The following is a 14,962-nucleotide window of genomic DNA, read 5'->3' as shown; positions in this document are numbered from 1 at the left end:
ACTTGAATGACTGAGTTCACAAAAAGCCACAAAATACAAGATAAACATACAAAAATCAATTTATTTCCATATACTAGCAAGGAACACATAGACACAAAATAAAAACATTCTTTATAATTGCACAAAAAGAAATAAAACACAGGAGTAAATCTAACAAAATATGTAGAGTGTATATGCTGAAAACTATAAACACTGTTGAAAGAAATCAAAGATTTAAGTAATGGAGAGATATGCCAAAGTCTTTTTTTAAAGATTCAACACAGTGATGATGTCAATTCTCCCCAAACTGATGTAGAGGTTTCATGAAATTTCTTTTAAAATCCTAGCAATATTTCTTGTAGATGTATACAAGATTATTCTAAAAGTTATATGCTAAGGGAAAAGAACCAGAACTAAACCAATTTGGAAAAAGAATAAAGTTCAAGGCATCAGCCTACTCAATTTTAAGATTTGCTATATAGCGACAGTAATCAAGACTGTGTGGTCCTGGCAGAGGAAGAGACACACAGATCAATGTAACAGAACAGAGAATCGGAAAAAGACCCACACAAAATATGCGCAATTGATTATGGACAAAGGTGTAGAAACAAGTCAATGGAGGAAAGATGGTCTTTTCAAAAAACGGTGGTGGGGCAACTGGACATCCCGGCAAAAAAATAAACCTTGACCTCAGTGTTGCACTTTATATAAAAATTAACTCAAAATAGGTCAACAACTAAGTATAAAACTTACAACTACAAAACTTTTAGCAAAAAGATATACAGAAAAAAATCTTCAGGATGTAGGGCTAGGCAGAGTTCTTAAGACTTGACACCAAAAGCATGATGCATAAGGGAAAACTGATATGACATCACTTGGTACTTACCTTTCCAAGCCAGAAAAGCCCATTGTCGTTTATATACAGACCCTTAAAGTCAACGTCAGCTATGCCCGCGTGCGCGCACGCGCGCGCACCCGCACACGCCCCCAGTTCTGTCTCTGAGAGCCCCCAAGGCCCAGTCAGGGATACGAGGGCAGGAGCTTGGTGGGTCAGCTGGAAAGACTTCTGCAAGGTCAGGCAGGCAGAGAGCACTGCTGCTCATGAGGGCAAAGATCAGGTAAGTAATGACACCAAATAAGCAAGCATGGCAGGTGTAATTAAGAGCATGTCATGATTAACATGACCAAAATCAAATCTGTATAATTAGGCTCAGGAATTGGTAAGAAAAGTATGTCTAGGAGTATGAAATGCAAGGTATCTAGTGGGAGGTATAAAAGTACACAAGAACTTCCAAAGGCCATCTGATGAAGGAGGCTCTCATTCGACGCTTGGGTTGATAGACAGATTTGGGTTAGAAGAACACATTTCAGTTTACGGCACTCTACTGGGTGTGGAGCTAGGAGAAGCAGGGTAATGCAGTCAAGAACACAAGCTTGACAAAGGGTCCAAACTTTAGTTATAAGACAAATAAGTTCTGGAGACCTAAGCAAGAGCATGGTGACTACAGTTGACAACAACGTATACTTAAAATTTGCTGAGACTAGATCTCAAGTGTTCTCACTACACACACACAAACAGTAACTATGGGAGGTGATGGCTGTTAAGTTTGATTGTGGTAATCATTTCACAACGTATACACACATCAAAACATCACAGTGTACACCTTAAATATAATTTTTGTCAAAAAAATTTTTTTAAAAAAGAACAGATGATTAGGAACAAGGCCGTTCAGAGGAATACCTAGGAAGTTTTTGTGACTTTCCAGGCCCATGGGAGTGTGTGCAGCTGCCCTCTTTCTGGGGCAGCTTAAAGGAACCCAGAAGCCCTTGAGAGCAGGAATCCTAGAATGTTAGACCTGAAGGAGAGCTTAGGGATCAGCAACCCTCACTGCGGTGTGCCTACTGTACAGTAAGACAACTGAGGTACAGAGGACAAGTGGTGTCCAGAGGTTCTGAAGCACGTTCATAGCAAGCCAGGACTGGCACCCTGATCTTATTCCTGTTGATTTCTTTAGTACACTATGTTTCAGCCTTTAATTTCTGTGTGTTTCTTTAAGCATGTAACCCAGATACAATGGAGAGGAGGAAAAAAGTGGTCTTTCTGACCCTTGAAACGGGGGTGAAGTTGTCTTCAAACTCTTAGCCCCTGCCTTGTAGTAGTCCAAAGCCTTCTTAAAGATTTCTCCATATTTCTAAGGTGCAGGAGGCAGATAACGCCCTCCAGGCTGCCTTTCTTTGGAGGAGGGGCTTTCTAGTGCGCTGCCTCACCACACCACACGGCCACAGCCTGTGACTGAGACTCAGCCACATTCCACAAAACTCTGCGCGCCAATCACACTGCGTGCCTCCTCCACAGTATGAAAGAGAGCTACCTCATTACCTCTTTAATAAACTGGCTTCTGGACGTGTCGACTTTTTTCACCGGCAACTTTCACTCAGTAATCCCTTAGAAAATGAAGGCTGAAATCAACACACCAACTTTCTTCAACTAAATAAAATAGTGACACCTGCACACCACTGGTGCTCCCCAGGCATCTGGCAGTGGTATGTAGTATAGATATGTAAGAGAGATCATTTCGATTCCCTGTTATATTTGCCAGAGAACAAATCAAGGCCTAGAAAATCTGCTCCAAGGAAACCAAAAAGATGCCTCTTTAAAAATGAGTTTAGTAGTCAGTGAAAACAGTACGGTATTTTTAAGATACCTGTTAAATTTTTGCAGAATCAGTTCCCACAACATGACTATTCTACCACACCAAATACGACAAATAAGCCTTATAAAGATAAAATTTTAAATAAACGCTAGTTATTATTACTATCTATTATCTCAAATTCATGGAGTGTCAGGTGTGGTGCAGACTGAGTTGTTACACTATTTTTACAGATTATTGTGTGAACATCCACTTACCTGTTTTTCTCCCAAATACATCAACCAAGCCACCCACCACCACACACAAAACAAAGCCATTTCTCTGCATAATTTTAGATTTGGGAGTATTTGTTGAGAATTCCACTGTACTAGACACCAGTATCATGTTATACAGGTTACAGAAAGTGGATGGAATGGAATAAGAAAATTCTACTGAGACTAAACAAAGACATATTCAGGTTACTTTGTAAAGAAGAAAAAACAAAATACTCCCAGAACTTCTCAAATCCTTAACGCAGGAAAGAAAACACAAGACAGAGACAATTGGCTTAACAAATGGATGACTTTATTAAGAGAGAAGGACAAGATTGGTGTTTGCCTCAGTCAGACCATCCAGGAGAACAAGCAGACTTACACAAGACTTTGGTTTAAAAATTATTCATAATATCAGTGTTAAACCTGATGTTTAAAGAATCAAATGGGACATAAGGTGTAGAAGACAAATCATAAAAACACAAGCTTGCATAGATGAATTAATGCAGATGTATAACTGGCATTTGAGGGCGGCGTGAGCACTGGAGGGTCTGAATGTCATTACCACCTCACCCTCCCAAGACACAAAAAGTCACCTGCGCCACGTTCCTCATACTCCTCAATGAGGTCAGGAGCAGGAACAACTTGTGCTGTATGAAGGTGAATTGAAATAGACTGTTTCTACCAGTCAAGTCCAGATGGGTGCATACATACCCACCATTATCCAACACCAGTCACCTTTAAGGCATCCACAAAGTGTCCCTCACAGTTTCACTTAATCTCTAGATAGGCATGTGGTTTGAGGTGGCCTCTGTTTTCTATCCTCAGATAGGCAACTGTATTCCATTAAGGTTCTGTTCAGCTCCATTAAGTAGCTATTTCAAAGCTGCTTCTCTGTCTGGGCCTTGGTTACAAATTGATGAGCACTTGTGACAATATCTCACTTCTCTTTCAAACATATCCACATTCCAAATGTCAAAGGGGTTCTTACCAAAGAATCCGAAACTACCCGGGCACTGTGTAGTCAGGAGAGCACTTTTCCAAATTACAAGACAAATGACAGCACCACCTCTAATTTCCTGAGCAACTTGATTAATATGGGCAAACTCTTGTACTTTATAATTCGGTACCTTTTCGAAATAGAACACTGTGCTGGAATGGATTCTTGTTAAGGAAACCCCATTACAGAGGGTTCTTATTTTGGAACACCATTTTTATACGCTACTTTCCCACTATACCTCCTCATTATTTACAATACTTCATGAAATAAATATTAGGTTGCCTTTAAGAGGCAGGTGAAAAATACAGCTATTTCTGAGAAGGGGCATTTGGCTTGCAGGGTACAGCAAGGGCTGAAGTTATAACCTACAGGGATTCAGAGGCTAATTTAATCAGGAAAAAAATTCTGGCATCAAAAACCTTCTCAACTAAATTTTAACAGCTAGAAACTATTTTAGCAATTATGGTCTGAAGTTCAGTGCAACAAAAAATGCATCCTAAGTACATGATGTGAAACAGTGTATGTTCTCAACTGTCTCTCTTCATTGTTCTTAACCCTTGCTCTGATGGAAGGAAATGTCACTCAAACCCTGTCTTTCAATTCTTCTTTCTATACGAACCTCAGCAATGAATAATGGGGCACTAAGTTACACAATTAATTCTGTCCTTATCTGAAATGCTGAAACCAGCACAGTGCTGGCTCCCTATGCTATGAATAGTTATTCAAAAAGAGAAAAACATTTTCTAGTTTGCTGAGAATACATAAAGGCATATTAAATCGATTAGGAACATGTTTCTAGGCAGTGTTCACAAATACATAAGGGAAAGAGAATATTTTTCAGGACCAGATATTTCCACAAATCAACATGATTACTTAGACGACTGTGTTAGTTTGTGGCAACAAACACAACCTTAAAAAACACTCTTGGTGTCTTTCCTACCATAGCAAAAGTTTTCCTGATTAATTTTCTCTTAAATGTAATAAAAATAGAAACACTCTTCAAATCAAGAAATCCCATTTCAAGTAAATATCTCTGTTTGGTTTGGTTTCCTCCTTTTTTTGTGACTAGTATGCATTTCAATACATCAGAGTGTTGGTGAAATTCTTACAAAACAATAATGAGTGACTTCACTGCATAATAGAACCTTTGGAAATATCTTCTACATAGTCACTACAGAAAGGAAGGACGGTCAACTCTCAGTTATTTAGGAAGTGATCACCTGAAGAATTTGGCCAGGAAATTCTCTCTCCTACCAGCCTTTTGGTCATGCCACTGCTCACTCACAGACTGAGAGGCAACTTGAAATACCCATCAGTGTATACACAGGTCACCACAGCTCAGTGGGAGGATGTTCCTGATGGCAAAGCTTCTGATGGCAAGGACGTTTGGGGATCACCTGTGAATTCTATATCTCAATGGAGAGTTGACAGTCATTCACATACTGGAAGTACAGTACACTGACCTCAGTCAGAATCAAACTAATTTAAGGCAACACTGCTCCTTACAGACATTGCTGGCATAAAGGCAGGTCTCATCGGAAAAGTGACTCTGTAGCAGTGAAATTTTCCTAATTTACCCTTTCCTTCTTGACTTCTCTAGATTAAATTTCAGCATTTCTAACAATGGTTAAAGAGTAGGAGCAACAATAGCCTCAACTCTTCCCTTTAATAATCTTAGCTATCAACAGGGATAAAAGAGACTCTTCTGTCAGGAATTTGGATGACCCTGCCCCATGCAGCATTATCAGGCAGTCTCCCATTTGCTTCTCCTTGTCCATATGACCTATTATGGGCTAAGGAGAAAAAAGGATTCTATCAACAGTAAGATAAGCAGTTATGGCTTTAAGACTCACAGGCACCACCAGATATGAGGAGAAAATGGGACCATTTTATCTAGTCACTTCTCTATGAGCAGTAAGTAATGGACAAAGTACTTAAAAAATCTATTTTTTCCTTTGTGCTGACAAAGCAGGTTTTGATGATTTTGTGATTGCTTCTAAAAAGCCACTTGTTATCAGAACATGGCACACTATGTACAGTGAAATCTACCTGAACAGTGTTCCCTTTCCATATTAACATTCCCCACACAAATACTGTTTTCCCAAAAGGGAAAAAAGCCTTTGAGTCCAAGTTCTATTCTGTTCTCAGTCTTTCAGAAAGGTGACTACGCTGAGGTCTTGTTCCTTTATTAGGCTGAAGATCTTAGAGCCAATCACCGCAGTTACCTTTCAAGAAAATCATCATTGAATAAATGAATAACCGTGGTATTCCCCAAAGTGATTTTTATACAAAGGCAATACTCATTAAAAATCAAGGCCCGAAAATGTTAACCACTTATGTGGTAAACTGCACCATATTACAGCAGGTGTTTCCAAGGAAGTTTGGCACAAGACAAAATTTAGAGACTATTTGACAATATTAAGGAAAAACAATTATCAGTTAAAAGTCAATTATTTTTATACTGAAAAGTCCTGTCATTGAAGGAAAGGTATGAACAAAGTCAGCAACAAATTTATTCATCATCCAGGTCAGCTGTAGGCCACAGTAGAGAAGAAAAGGAGAAAAAGGGTCTGGTTCATAATTTTCTAGAGTTCCGTGGAACACAAGGCCCAAGGTCACACATTTTAGAATATGTCTAGATCCAAGTGACCAGTGCCACTCTGAAAAGGTTTTCCTCCTCGAAGCAACTATCCGTATCTTTCTTTTCTAATTTGGATGTTTCTCTATGATCAAAAACCATACCGTCTTTTTTATAGTTCATTAGTCTGTTGCTGGCTGTCATAATGTCACTTGAGAAGCAGTAATTCAGTGGTCTGAAAGTCACCTTCTAAAAATCTCAATGTTCTTTTAAAGCATGTGTAGCAACTCTCCAGTCTTCCAATAAAATAATTACGTCTAGCAATGGTTTGACACTTCTAGAGCCAAATTTTTTCAATTCAGAATATTTAATCTGTCCCTCATCTAACCCTGCTTTCAGGCAATCACTTACAAAAAGTTACTGGGCTGTGGGGAGGAGGTGTACATGTCCAGCAGCCTTATGATAAGGCTCCATAACATACTGTGCTCATTCAGCAATGCTGGTGGTAATGGGGCCTGGCCTCCAGAGAACAGAGTCATAGAAACAGAAAGATTTTCCAAGGCCAGAAGTGTCAGTCCACTTCCTAACATTAAAGCATAACACATGTGTGCCCAAAAATTAAATGGCGTGTGTTCCAGCAGTAGGAACAAGAACAAAAGAAATGCTTCCATCTTTATATAAAAATGACAAAGTGAAAAGCAGAGAACACAGTGAAGAATGTCTGTCAGTTCCGTAAAACACAGTTGTTAGTTGCTTCTACAGTCTCAAAGACGATTATTACACTATTTGAAAGAGAATAAGAGGATTTAACCGGCTGAGTTTGATTTCTATCTCCTTACTCACAGGAAAAAAATTACTCTGATACTCTTTAAAAAGTGTTTGCTTTACAAAAAAATAAAAATACCTCAAAATTCTAATCTTTTAAAAACCTAAAAAACAAAAAGTAACAACTTTTCAACACAGATGTTGAATTGGGCGTCGCAAGGAAAATATCACCTTTGGTCACTCCCTAGGACAGCCGAAACACGAACATCCTGGTTACGTGTTAAGCGGCCTGACATTTTCTGAATGAATCATCTCCAGTTAGCATTTTACAATAATAAATAGGATTGGATAAAGTACATGAGAGGCAAGAGAAACGTAGAATTTTTAAAGAAAAACCAATCATTGTATGAGATAGAAAAATAAACATTTATAAAATAAAAATACAGCAAATGATGTTGTCCATTTGTCTGATTATCAAATAAAAATACACTGCGTTTTTTTCTTTAAAGCTACTATAAAAAACTTTTTAAAACATGAAGCAAAATCACAGGGCAGACAAAGGAAAATATAGTCTTACTATAAGTCAACAATGCTTTAGCTTTGGATATTGAAACCAGCCTCTGGAATTTGACTTAAGGCTAGGACCTCCACTTTGTCTGCCCCTGCCTATTTATAAGCAAAGATCTTTCTTCATTCATTTCCTCACGGCCATTTCAAAGTCCTATTATTTTCCCTTTCCTCTATTTTTCAGAAATGACTACATCTCTCACGGTCTTGTTTCTTTCTAGATTACCATTTCCCCAAAACTTAACTCAGATGCCTTTTACTGAAGTTCCTAAAATCCAAAACTTTATGAAACTAAAGATCTTTCTCACAAAGAAAGATGCAAATGGACTCCGAGCAACTCTTCTAAACAGCTTCCTGAATACTGCCCCAATTTTAAAGACCATCTGGAAGGATAAGGCAAACTGAAGGTGGTTCTCAGTGGGAAAAGAATGGATTAACATCTTTTTTTCTAGTCACCTATATATTTCTCTCCTAAACAACCACCATACTAAAATGCCAAATATATTAGATTCATACAATGAAAATAATAGCATGTCAAGCTGAAGGAATACAGAGAGATACATATATCTCGGTTGCCATTTAAGTTGACTAGTACTGAAAAAATAAGCATTTCCATGAGGTTGGAAGCTAGACAAAGACTCAAGATATCTTGAGGAAGGGTTTAATGGCCTTGTACAAAAGAATCTGACGTCCATGTATCATTAACGATTGTGTAGAACCAAACACATGGATAAAGAACCACTTTATCAACATCAACTTCACACTGAATTAATCTAATCACTGACAGATACACAAAACATTTTAGAGAAGTTGCAACAAATACTGCTATGTTTTTTGGCAAGAGAAAAACTTCAATCTATGGCCAGAGAGAATGATGGCATCATCACCTGTATGACCATCTTCCAGTTCCATTTCCCTCAACTCTGGAAGTAAATGTAAAATAGGAGAAGGGATACAAAGTTTTTCATTTGCAGTTGACTTTGCACAGACCTGAGTTAAAATTTCATAGAATTAAATTTCTGCCAATAAATACTAACAAACGGCCCGATGCCCAGAGGCTTCATAAAGCCTTGCTATTGAAGAAGCAATAGCAGAAAAGTGTCAGAGAATGACATCTAGGCCAACTTTCCCGGGAGGACTTATATGGACATGCAAAACCTCTATGATCCAGGCAGTCAGAATAACGTATTTCAACTGTTCCAGGTGTGTGTGTCTGTGTGTTTTAAATATTTTATGGTTGTGATTTTTTTCCTGAAGAGTACAAAAGGCAAAAGCCTCTGTCTTTCAATACATCATACACTAATGCACCAAAAAAAGCTATTTCTTGGATTTTTATTCTCCGTTGCATCCAAATGTTATGTTTTATTTTGATCATTATCTTCACAAAATTCTAACTGCTAAATAAAGCCTAGTCCCTGGATACCAATACTCCACACCTAACACAAACTGCATTTTATGGAGCTCTCAGATCCTATATCCCAGAAGGCATAGACAGCGCAGAGGGGGTCACTATTCAGAAGCCAGATTTTCTTGTACTGCCCAAGTGATCAGGAATAAGCAGAACATTTTAAATGAATTAAAATTATTTATGGTCAGAAAAACACTTGAGATAAAGCCCAGGAATACAAACAGACGAAGAAAAAAAATAAGCGCGGAATGCATTCTGTATCATCTAGGAGTATTTGCTACAGTGAGTCTGTGTTCAAGGCAGATTCCTAGGTTTTTACTGCTTATAATGGAAACCTGGGGAGAGGAGGAAAAAAAGAAGAATCGCCATTAATGAAAAATCTTTGAACTCTCTGTTTTTCCCCTTGCTCAAGCAACATAATTTATCTTTATTTCTATGCATTTCAAGTGGTTCATGTTGTCTTTGTTCTTGACTGTACAATGTTTATATACAGAATCAATAAGTTATTTTAATATTATGTTTCAAATGTATGTCAAGGACAGGAAGGGATCCCTAAAAAGTTAATACATGCATATAATTTGAGAAAAAAAAAACCATGAGCTACTTTCAGTTAAAAACAGTGATGGTGAAAAGGCCACCAACTGATGGAAACTGTAATGTATGAGTAGTTTTGATAATCCATCTTTTAATCCAACTAATCCATCTTTTAAATAATGTCTTTTGTCTTATTCTCAACAATGGATAATGTTGGTGGGGGGAGGGGTTGGGTAAGGAGAACTTTTTAAAAAATACCAACGCCTGGCAACCATTCTCCCCTAGAAATTCCAATTTAATTAGTCTGGAGTGGCACTTGTGCATCGGTATTCTATAATGCCAGCAGAAAAGAAAATTTAAAGAAGTTTGGGAAAGCTATCATCGGATTTGGGGAAAAGAATAACAAAAAGTCACCTAAGAAATCTTGAAAGACTGTAACAAATAAACATCAATTAATAAGACTTAATCTATGTAAAGTCTACTGCAATCTGCTTTCATACATTTCACTTATATGACCCTGACAACACTGACACTATTAAAATCATCTCCATTTTCAGATGAGGAAATTAATATAAGAAACTACGTTTTCATTATCTCATTTTATGACTATCATAAAAATACACGTAAGTGAATGTGTACACCTGGAAAAGCATCTACACCCCACTATTCCTTTCATTTTAAAGATCTGGTCCAACTTGGATTTCATATTCTTTCTTCATTTTCTTTGCCCTTTTTGTCTTTTGCAAAAAAGTTTTGTGTGATGTGCATATGTACATGTGTATTTTAAAAAATCTAATTAATAGAGCCATGGGCAGATGGAAAACAAAAGCCAGTATAAAAAATGCCCAGTAGACCTAAACGGGGAGACAGTCACCCTTTAAGAATCTGATGAAAGCTATAAACTCTCTCTGGAGAAAAATGCAAACACATAGAAAATCTTGCATTCAATTTAAGGTGTTTTGTTTTGGGTTTTTTTTTTTAAATCTTTGTTTGTTTTCTAAAACATGAAGGATACTATCATGATCTGAGAGGAAGGATAACTTACCTTTCCAGTCTAGTGATTTGTGAGACAACATTTGATTTTTCCAGCACAGCATGAGGATTATAAAAAAAGATCCTATACATGACCATATATATTTTTCTTACCTTTATGAGAGCACTCTGATTTTGAGAAATGACGTGTGGAATTATGCTGGTTTGTAAAATGAGAGCAACCCAAATCCTCAGGATCGGTCATGGTCGGCGGTGGGGGCCTGAAGGGAAGTCAGAATTTAAAGAGATACACTAAGTAGTAACTACAATTCCACCTTTGGCTGGGTCACAGTAGTAAAAGCATTTTTGGTAGAAACGCAAAGCCACAATGTTTTAGAATTCTTTTTAGAGAATGACTTTGGGTAAATTATTTTTATCCTACTGTTCCTTTGCATTGATGTATATAATTCAATAAAAACAAATATTTTCTGAACACCCAATATGTGTGAGGGGCATTGTCTTAAGAGGTGGAGAAACAAAATTTAATGAAATGTGACCATTTCCATTAACATTAAATTTACTTTGTTTTGGTAGCTTTTATGAAGAAAAAGAGGAAGAAAGGAAAGGATAGAAGGGAAGAAAGCAATAAAGAAAGTTAAGGAAGGAAGGAAAAAAAAAGAGGGTGGCAGATAAGGAGGAAGGACAGGAGTCTGGGAAGGAGGGACACTGGTCAACATATAAAATTTAAAGCGAAGTTCCTTAATCCACTAGGTGGCGAAGCAGAGCTTAGACAAGAAAAGGGCAGTCACAAACTGGCAACTTTTCATGTGAAAAGAAGACAAAACGGAAAAACATCAGGAAATTTTTACTACTCCACTTTTTATTATTTTAATTGTGTTACACAGATTTTGCAAACATTTGGCAGTGAAGGTGGAGAACAAAATCTGTCCTTTTGTTGTTGTTTTCAAAGCTGGACTCAAATTTTGCACTAAAGCATGGAACCAGAGGAGATCAAGAAAATTTGTCAAACATATAACCACGCTGTAGGATGTTTTGTGTAATTATATATATCCAGAAGGCCTAAGTATTCCGAAGTTTGGAAAGTTATGATTCGTTTGGTATAGTGGGCTCTGTCACAGAAGAATAAAGGCAAGTGTTTTCAAATTTCTCACCCTGTCCCCAAGCAGTAAGTCTCTCTCTGGGTATCCAGCTTCCAGAAGAGGCCAGCACAATGTCAACTTAGGTATGTATTGAGGACTGCGCTACGGGTTCTACACAGATGATCTCAACTCCCTTTCAGGACAAGTCTGCGTGGTGGCTATCACACACATTTTAGAGATATACTAGGTTAAGCAAGGTAAGTGATCTGTCAAGTTCACACAGTTGGTAAGTGGCAGAGTCAGGGCTCAAACTCAACTGGACTTCAAAACCAGCGCTCTTAATGACTACACTATGCTCTGCTACATAGGTGTGCGTTCTTAGCAGGAGCAGTATCTGCATTCAAGACTATATGATACATATCTTATACTTTCAAACGGTATTTGGCATACATTTTTCCATTTTCATGCCATTGTTATACACATATAATTAATGTGAGCATAACAAATCATGTGGCATTTTTCTTGTTTTTCTCTTTGAACCATTTGTTTACAATCAGAAAATAAATACAGTGTTTTTCTTTCATTGTCAACTAACATTTATAACACTTACCTTAAATAAGTAGTGTAAGACCTGATAGGTAGAGTTGAACCCAAAAAATCTGACTCTAGGTTTAAGAAACTCAATTTCAAAAAACAGGTGGCTAAAGTAATAACTTAGACCCAAGAAAACGGGATTGGTAATCAGGGTGGTAAAGTCTATTCTTCACTCTTTTATTAACCTCATTAGGTGATCAAAAATCAGAAAAACAAAAGCCGAGTGGTACTCTCAAAAATACTCCGTGACTGGGGCTGGCCCAGTGGTGCAGCGATTAAGTTTGTGCGCTCCACTTCGGCAGCCTGGGGTTTGCTGGTTCCAATCCCGGGCATGGACCTATGCACCGTTTATCACGCTATCCTGTGGCAGGCATCCCACATATAAAATAGAGGAAGATGGGCACAGATTTAGCTCAGGGCTAAACTGCCTCAAAAACAAAAACAGCTCCATGATTACTGCCTCACCATTACCTCATCATCAAGCAAAAGGAAGCTAAAGTGTGAAACAGAGCACAGAACACCAACAAATTCTCCAGGATCTGCACATAAGGATAAACAAATCACTCCAGAATGCCCTCAGTTCTCTTGGGATATTATTCTGTCCAGTCTTGGGTTACATGGCAAACAAATTATGGCTTACTGCTTCCAGGGGTCCTATCAAATTAGTTTGTTGCACTGGAGACAGTTGTTTCAAAGTTAAGGGTATTCATATCCAAAGTTGGAAAAATCGTGTTAATAGTTTGTTTTACAGTTTTTATGTATTAAGATTACCTGCTTCCTACTGTTCTCATGAAATGATTTACATTTTTAAGTTAGTGATATATAGCCAAATATCCTTCAGAATTTACTCAAAAGTCATTTCTTCAAGAAGCCCTCCTAGACACCCAGACCAGGCTAATTATCTCCTTATGCTCTTATGACACCCTGCACTTCTCATCCATAGCATTGAACGCAATCATAATAATTATTTGTCTAGATTATATATTTAATGAGAGCAGGAAACAGTTCTTTCTTGTTGACTGTTGCTTACTCTAATTCTAGGCAATTACCAAGGTGCTCAATAAGTATCTGATTAATGAATGAGTGGATAAATATATTTCACATTGATAACAATGCTGCAGGAACTAAATGAGACTTACAAAATCCTTAAGTTTTTCTGAGAGAAAAATGCAAATAAGATACCATGTAGTATTACCAATATAAAATTCTATAATTAGAAGAATTTGGAACTTGGGTTGAAACATTTTTCTATTACAAAATGTTGGAAATAATTCAGATTGTGAACTCGTTCTCTATTTCCTTAGACAGAGCAGAAAATCTTGTAATGAACAAAGAAACTCATTTTTGACTTTGAATGTTAGAAGCTCTACAAGAGAATTTGTTTCTTCTCTATTATTAATTACTACACTGCAGCAAACCTCTTGACCTAGGAAGCTCCTTGGTTTTTGATCCCTGAAACTGTTCCTTTCTGTACAAATGGCTAACTAAACTTTTCCACCAGGATTAAATGTGAAAGAGGAAATGATAGACTCCAACCAGAAAGCATACATTCTGATACGAGTTGTACAAGATATCAATAATAAGATGATAGACTTTAATTTTTAACTATGAAAACACAGATTTCATAAAATTCTTATTCAGTTTTCGGTTGTCAAATATATAATCTTTCTGTAAATGATATATATATATTTTTTACTTTTCTTTTTCCTTTTTCTCCCCAAAGCCCCCTAGTACATAGTTGTATATTTTTAGTTGTGGGTCCTTCCAGTCGTGGCATGCAGGACGCCACCTCAGCATGGCTTGATGAGCGGTGCCATGTCCGCGCCTAGGATATGAACTGGCAAAACCCTGGGCTGCCACAGCAGAGCACACAAACTTAACCACTTGGCCACAGGGCTGGCCCCTGTAAATGACATCTAAATACATATGTTCCTCTCAAATCAAAACAGGCTTCAGTTCTACTAGTCATAGGTCACTTTTCACTCATTTATAACAGCCATTTTTAATACAGGATCATTTGATTATTCGTTCTTTCAATAGGCCAAATATTTTTAAGAGTACCTATTACATTCCAGAAACTTGTTTTCAAATTTAATAAATCTTTTTAAATAGCCATCCTAGATTTTTCTGTCACATCTGCTGTCAAAGTTATTAGTGTTCTAAAGAGCCAAGGACTTTGAAGACAGCAAAATAACCCTAAAGATGATTCTAATTCACTTGACTAAACAAAGTATAATAAACCACACCTATTAGAGAACAGATTAGTTACTTTTTTTTTCTTTCTGCTTTTTTTTCTCCCTCAATCCCCCCATTACATAGTTGTATATTTTAGTTGTGGGTCCTTCCAGTTGTGGCACATGGGACGCTGCCTCAACGTGGCCATGTCCGCGCCCAGGATCCGAACCAGCGAAACCCTGGGCCACCGCAGAGGAGCGTGTGAACTTAACCACTCGGCCACAGGGCCGGCCCCTCGTTATTTCTTATCTTATGTGGATGTTGTAGAGATGTAAATAAAACTGAACCCTGTAGTTCTAAAAATCTGCTTTAAAAAATGTTTGGCATG

General features: G+C 37.6%; 1 protein-coding gene across 2 annotated transcripts in view; it reads right to left on the bottom strand.

Annotated features, from left to right (window-relative positions):
- Positions 1-3,172: 3,172 nt before the first annotated feature.
- CCDC50 (coiled-coil domain containing 50) overlaps positions 3,173-14,962 on the bottom strand; it is a 69,467-nt gene continuing 57,677 nt past the window's right edge. For both annotated transcript variants that reach the window (XM_070582529.1, XM_070582530.1), the window contains 2 exons: positions 10,880-10,986; positions 3,173-9,534 (listed from right to left, as the gene is read on the bottom strand). In XM_070582529.1, coding sequence (XP_070438630.1) covers positions 9,515-9,534; positions 10,880-10,986 — 127 coding nt within the window. In that variant the 3' untranslated portion in view covers positions 3,173-9,514. The remainder of the gene's footprint in view (positions 9,535-10,879; positions 10,987-14,962) is intronic.

Source organism: Equus przewalskii, chromosome 18, assembly GCF_037783145.1.
Source record: "Equus przewalskii isolate Varuska chromosome 18, EquPr2, whole genome shotgun sequence".
Lineage (NCBI taxonomy): Eukaryota > Metazoa > Chordata > Mammalia > Perissodactyla > Equidae > Equus > Equus przewalskii.
Note: the sequence above shows the minus strand (reverse complement) of the source record. Positions and strands in the feature narration are given on the sequence as shown.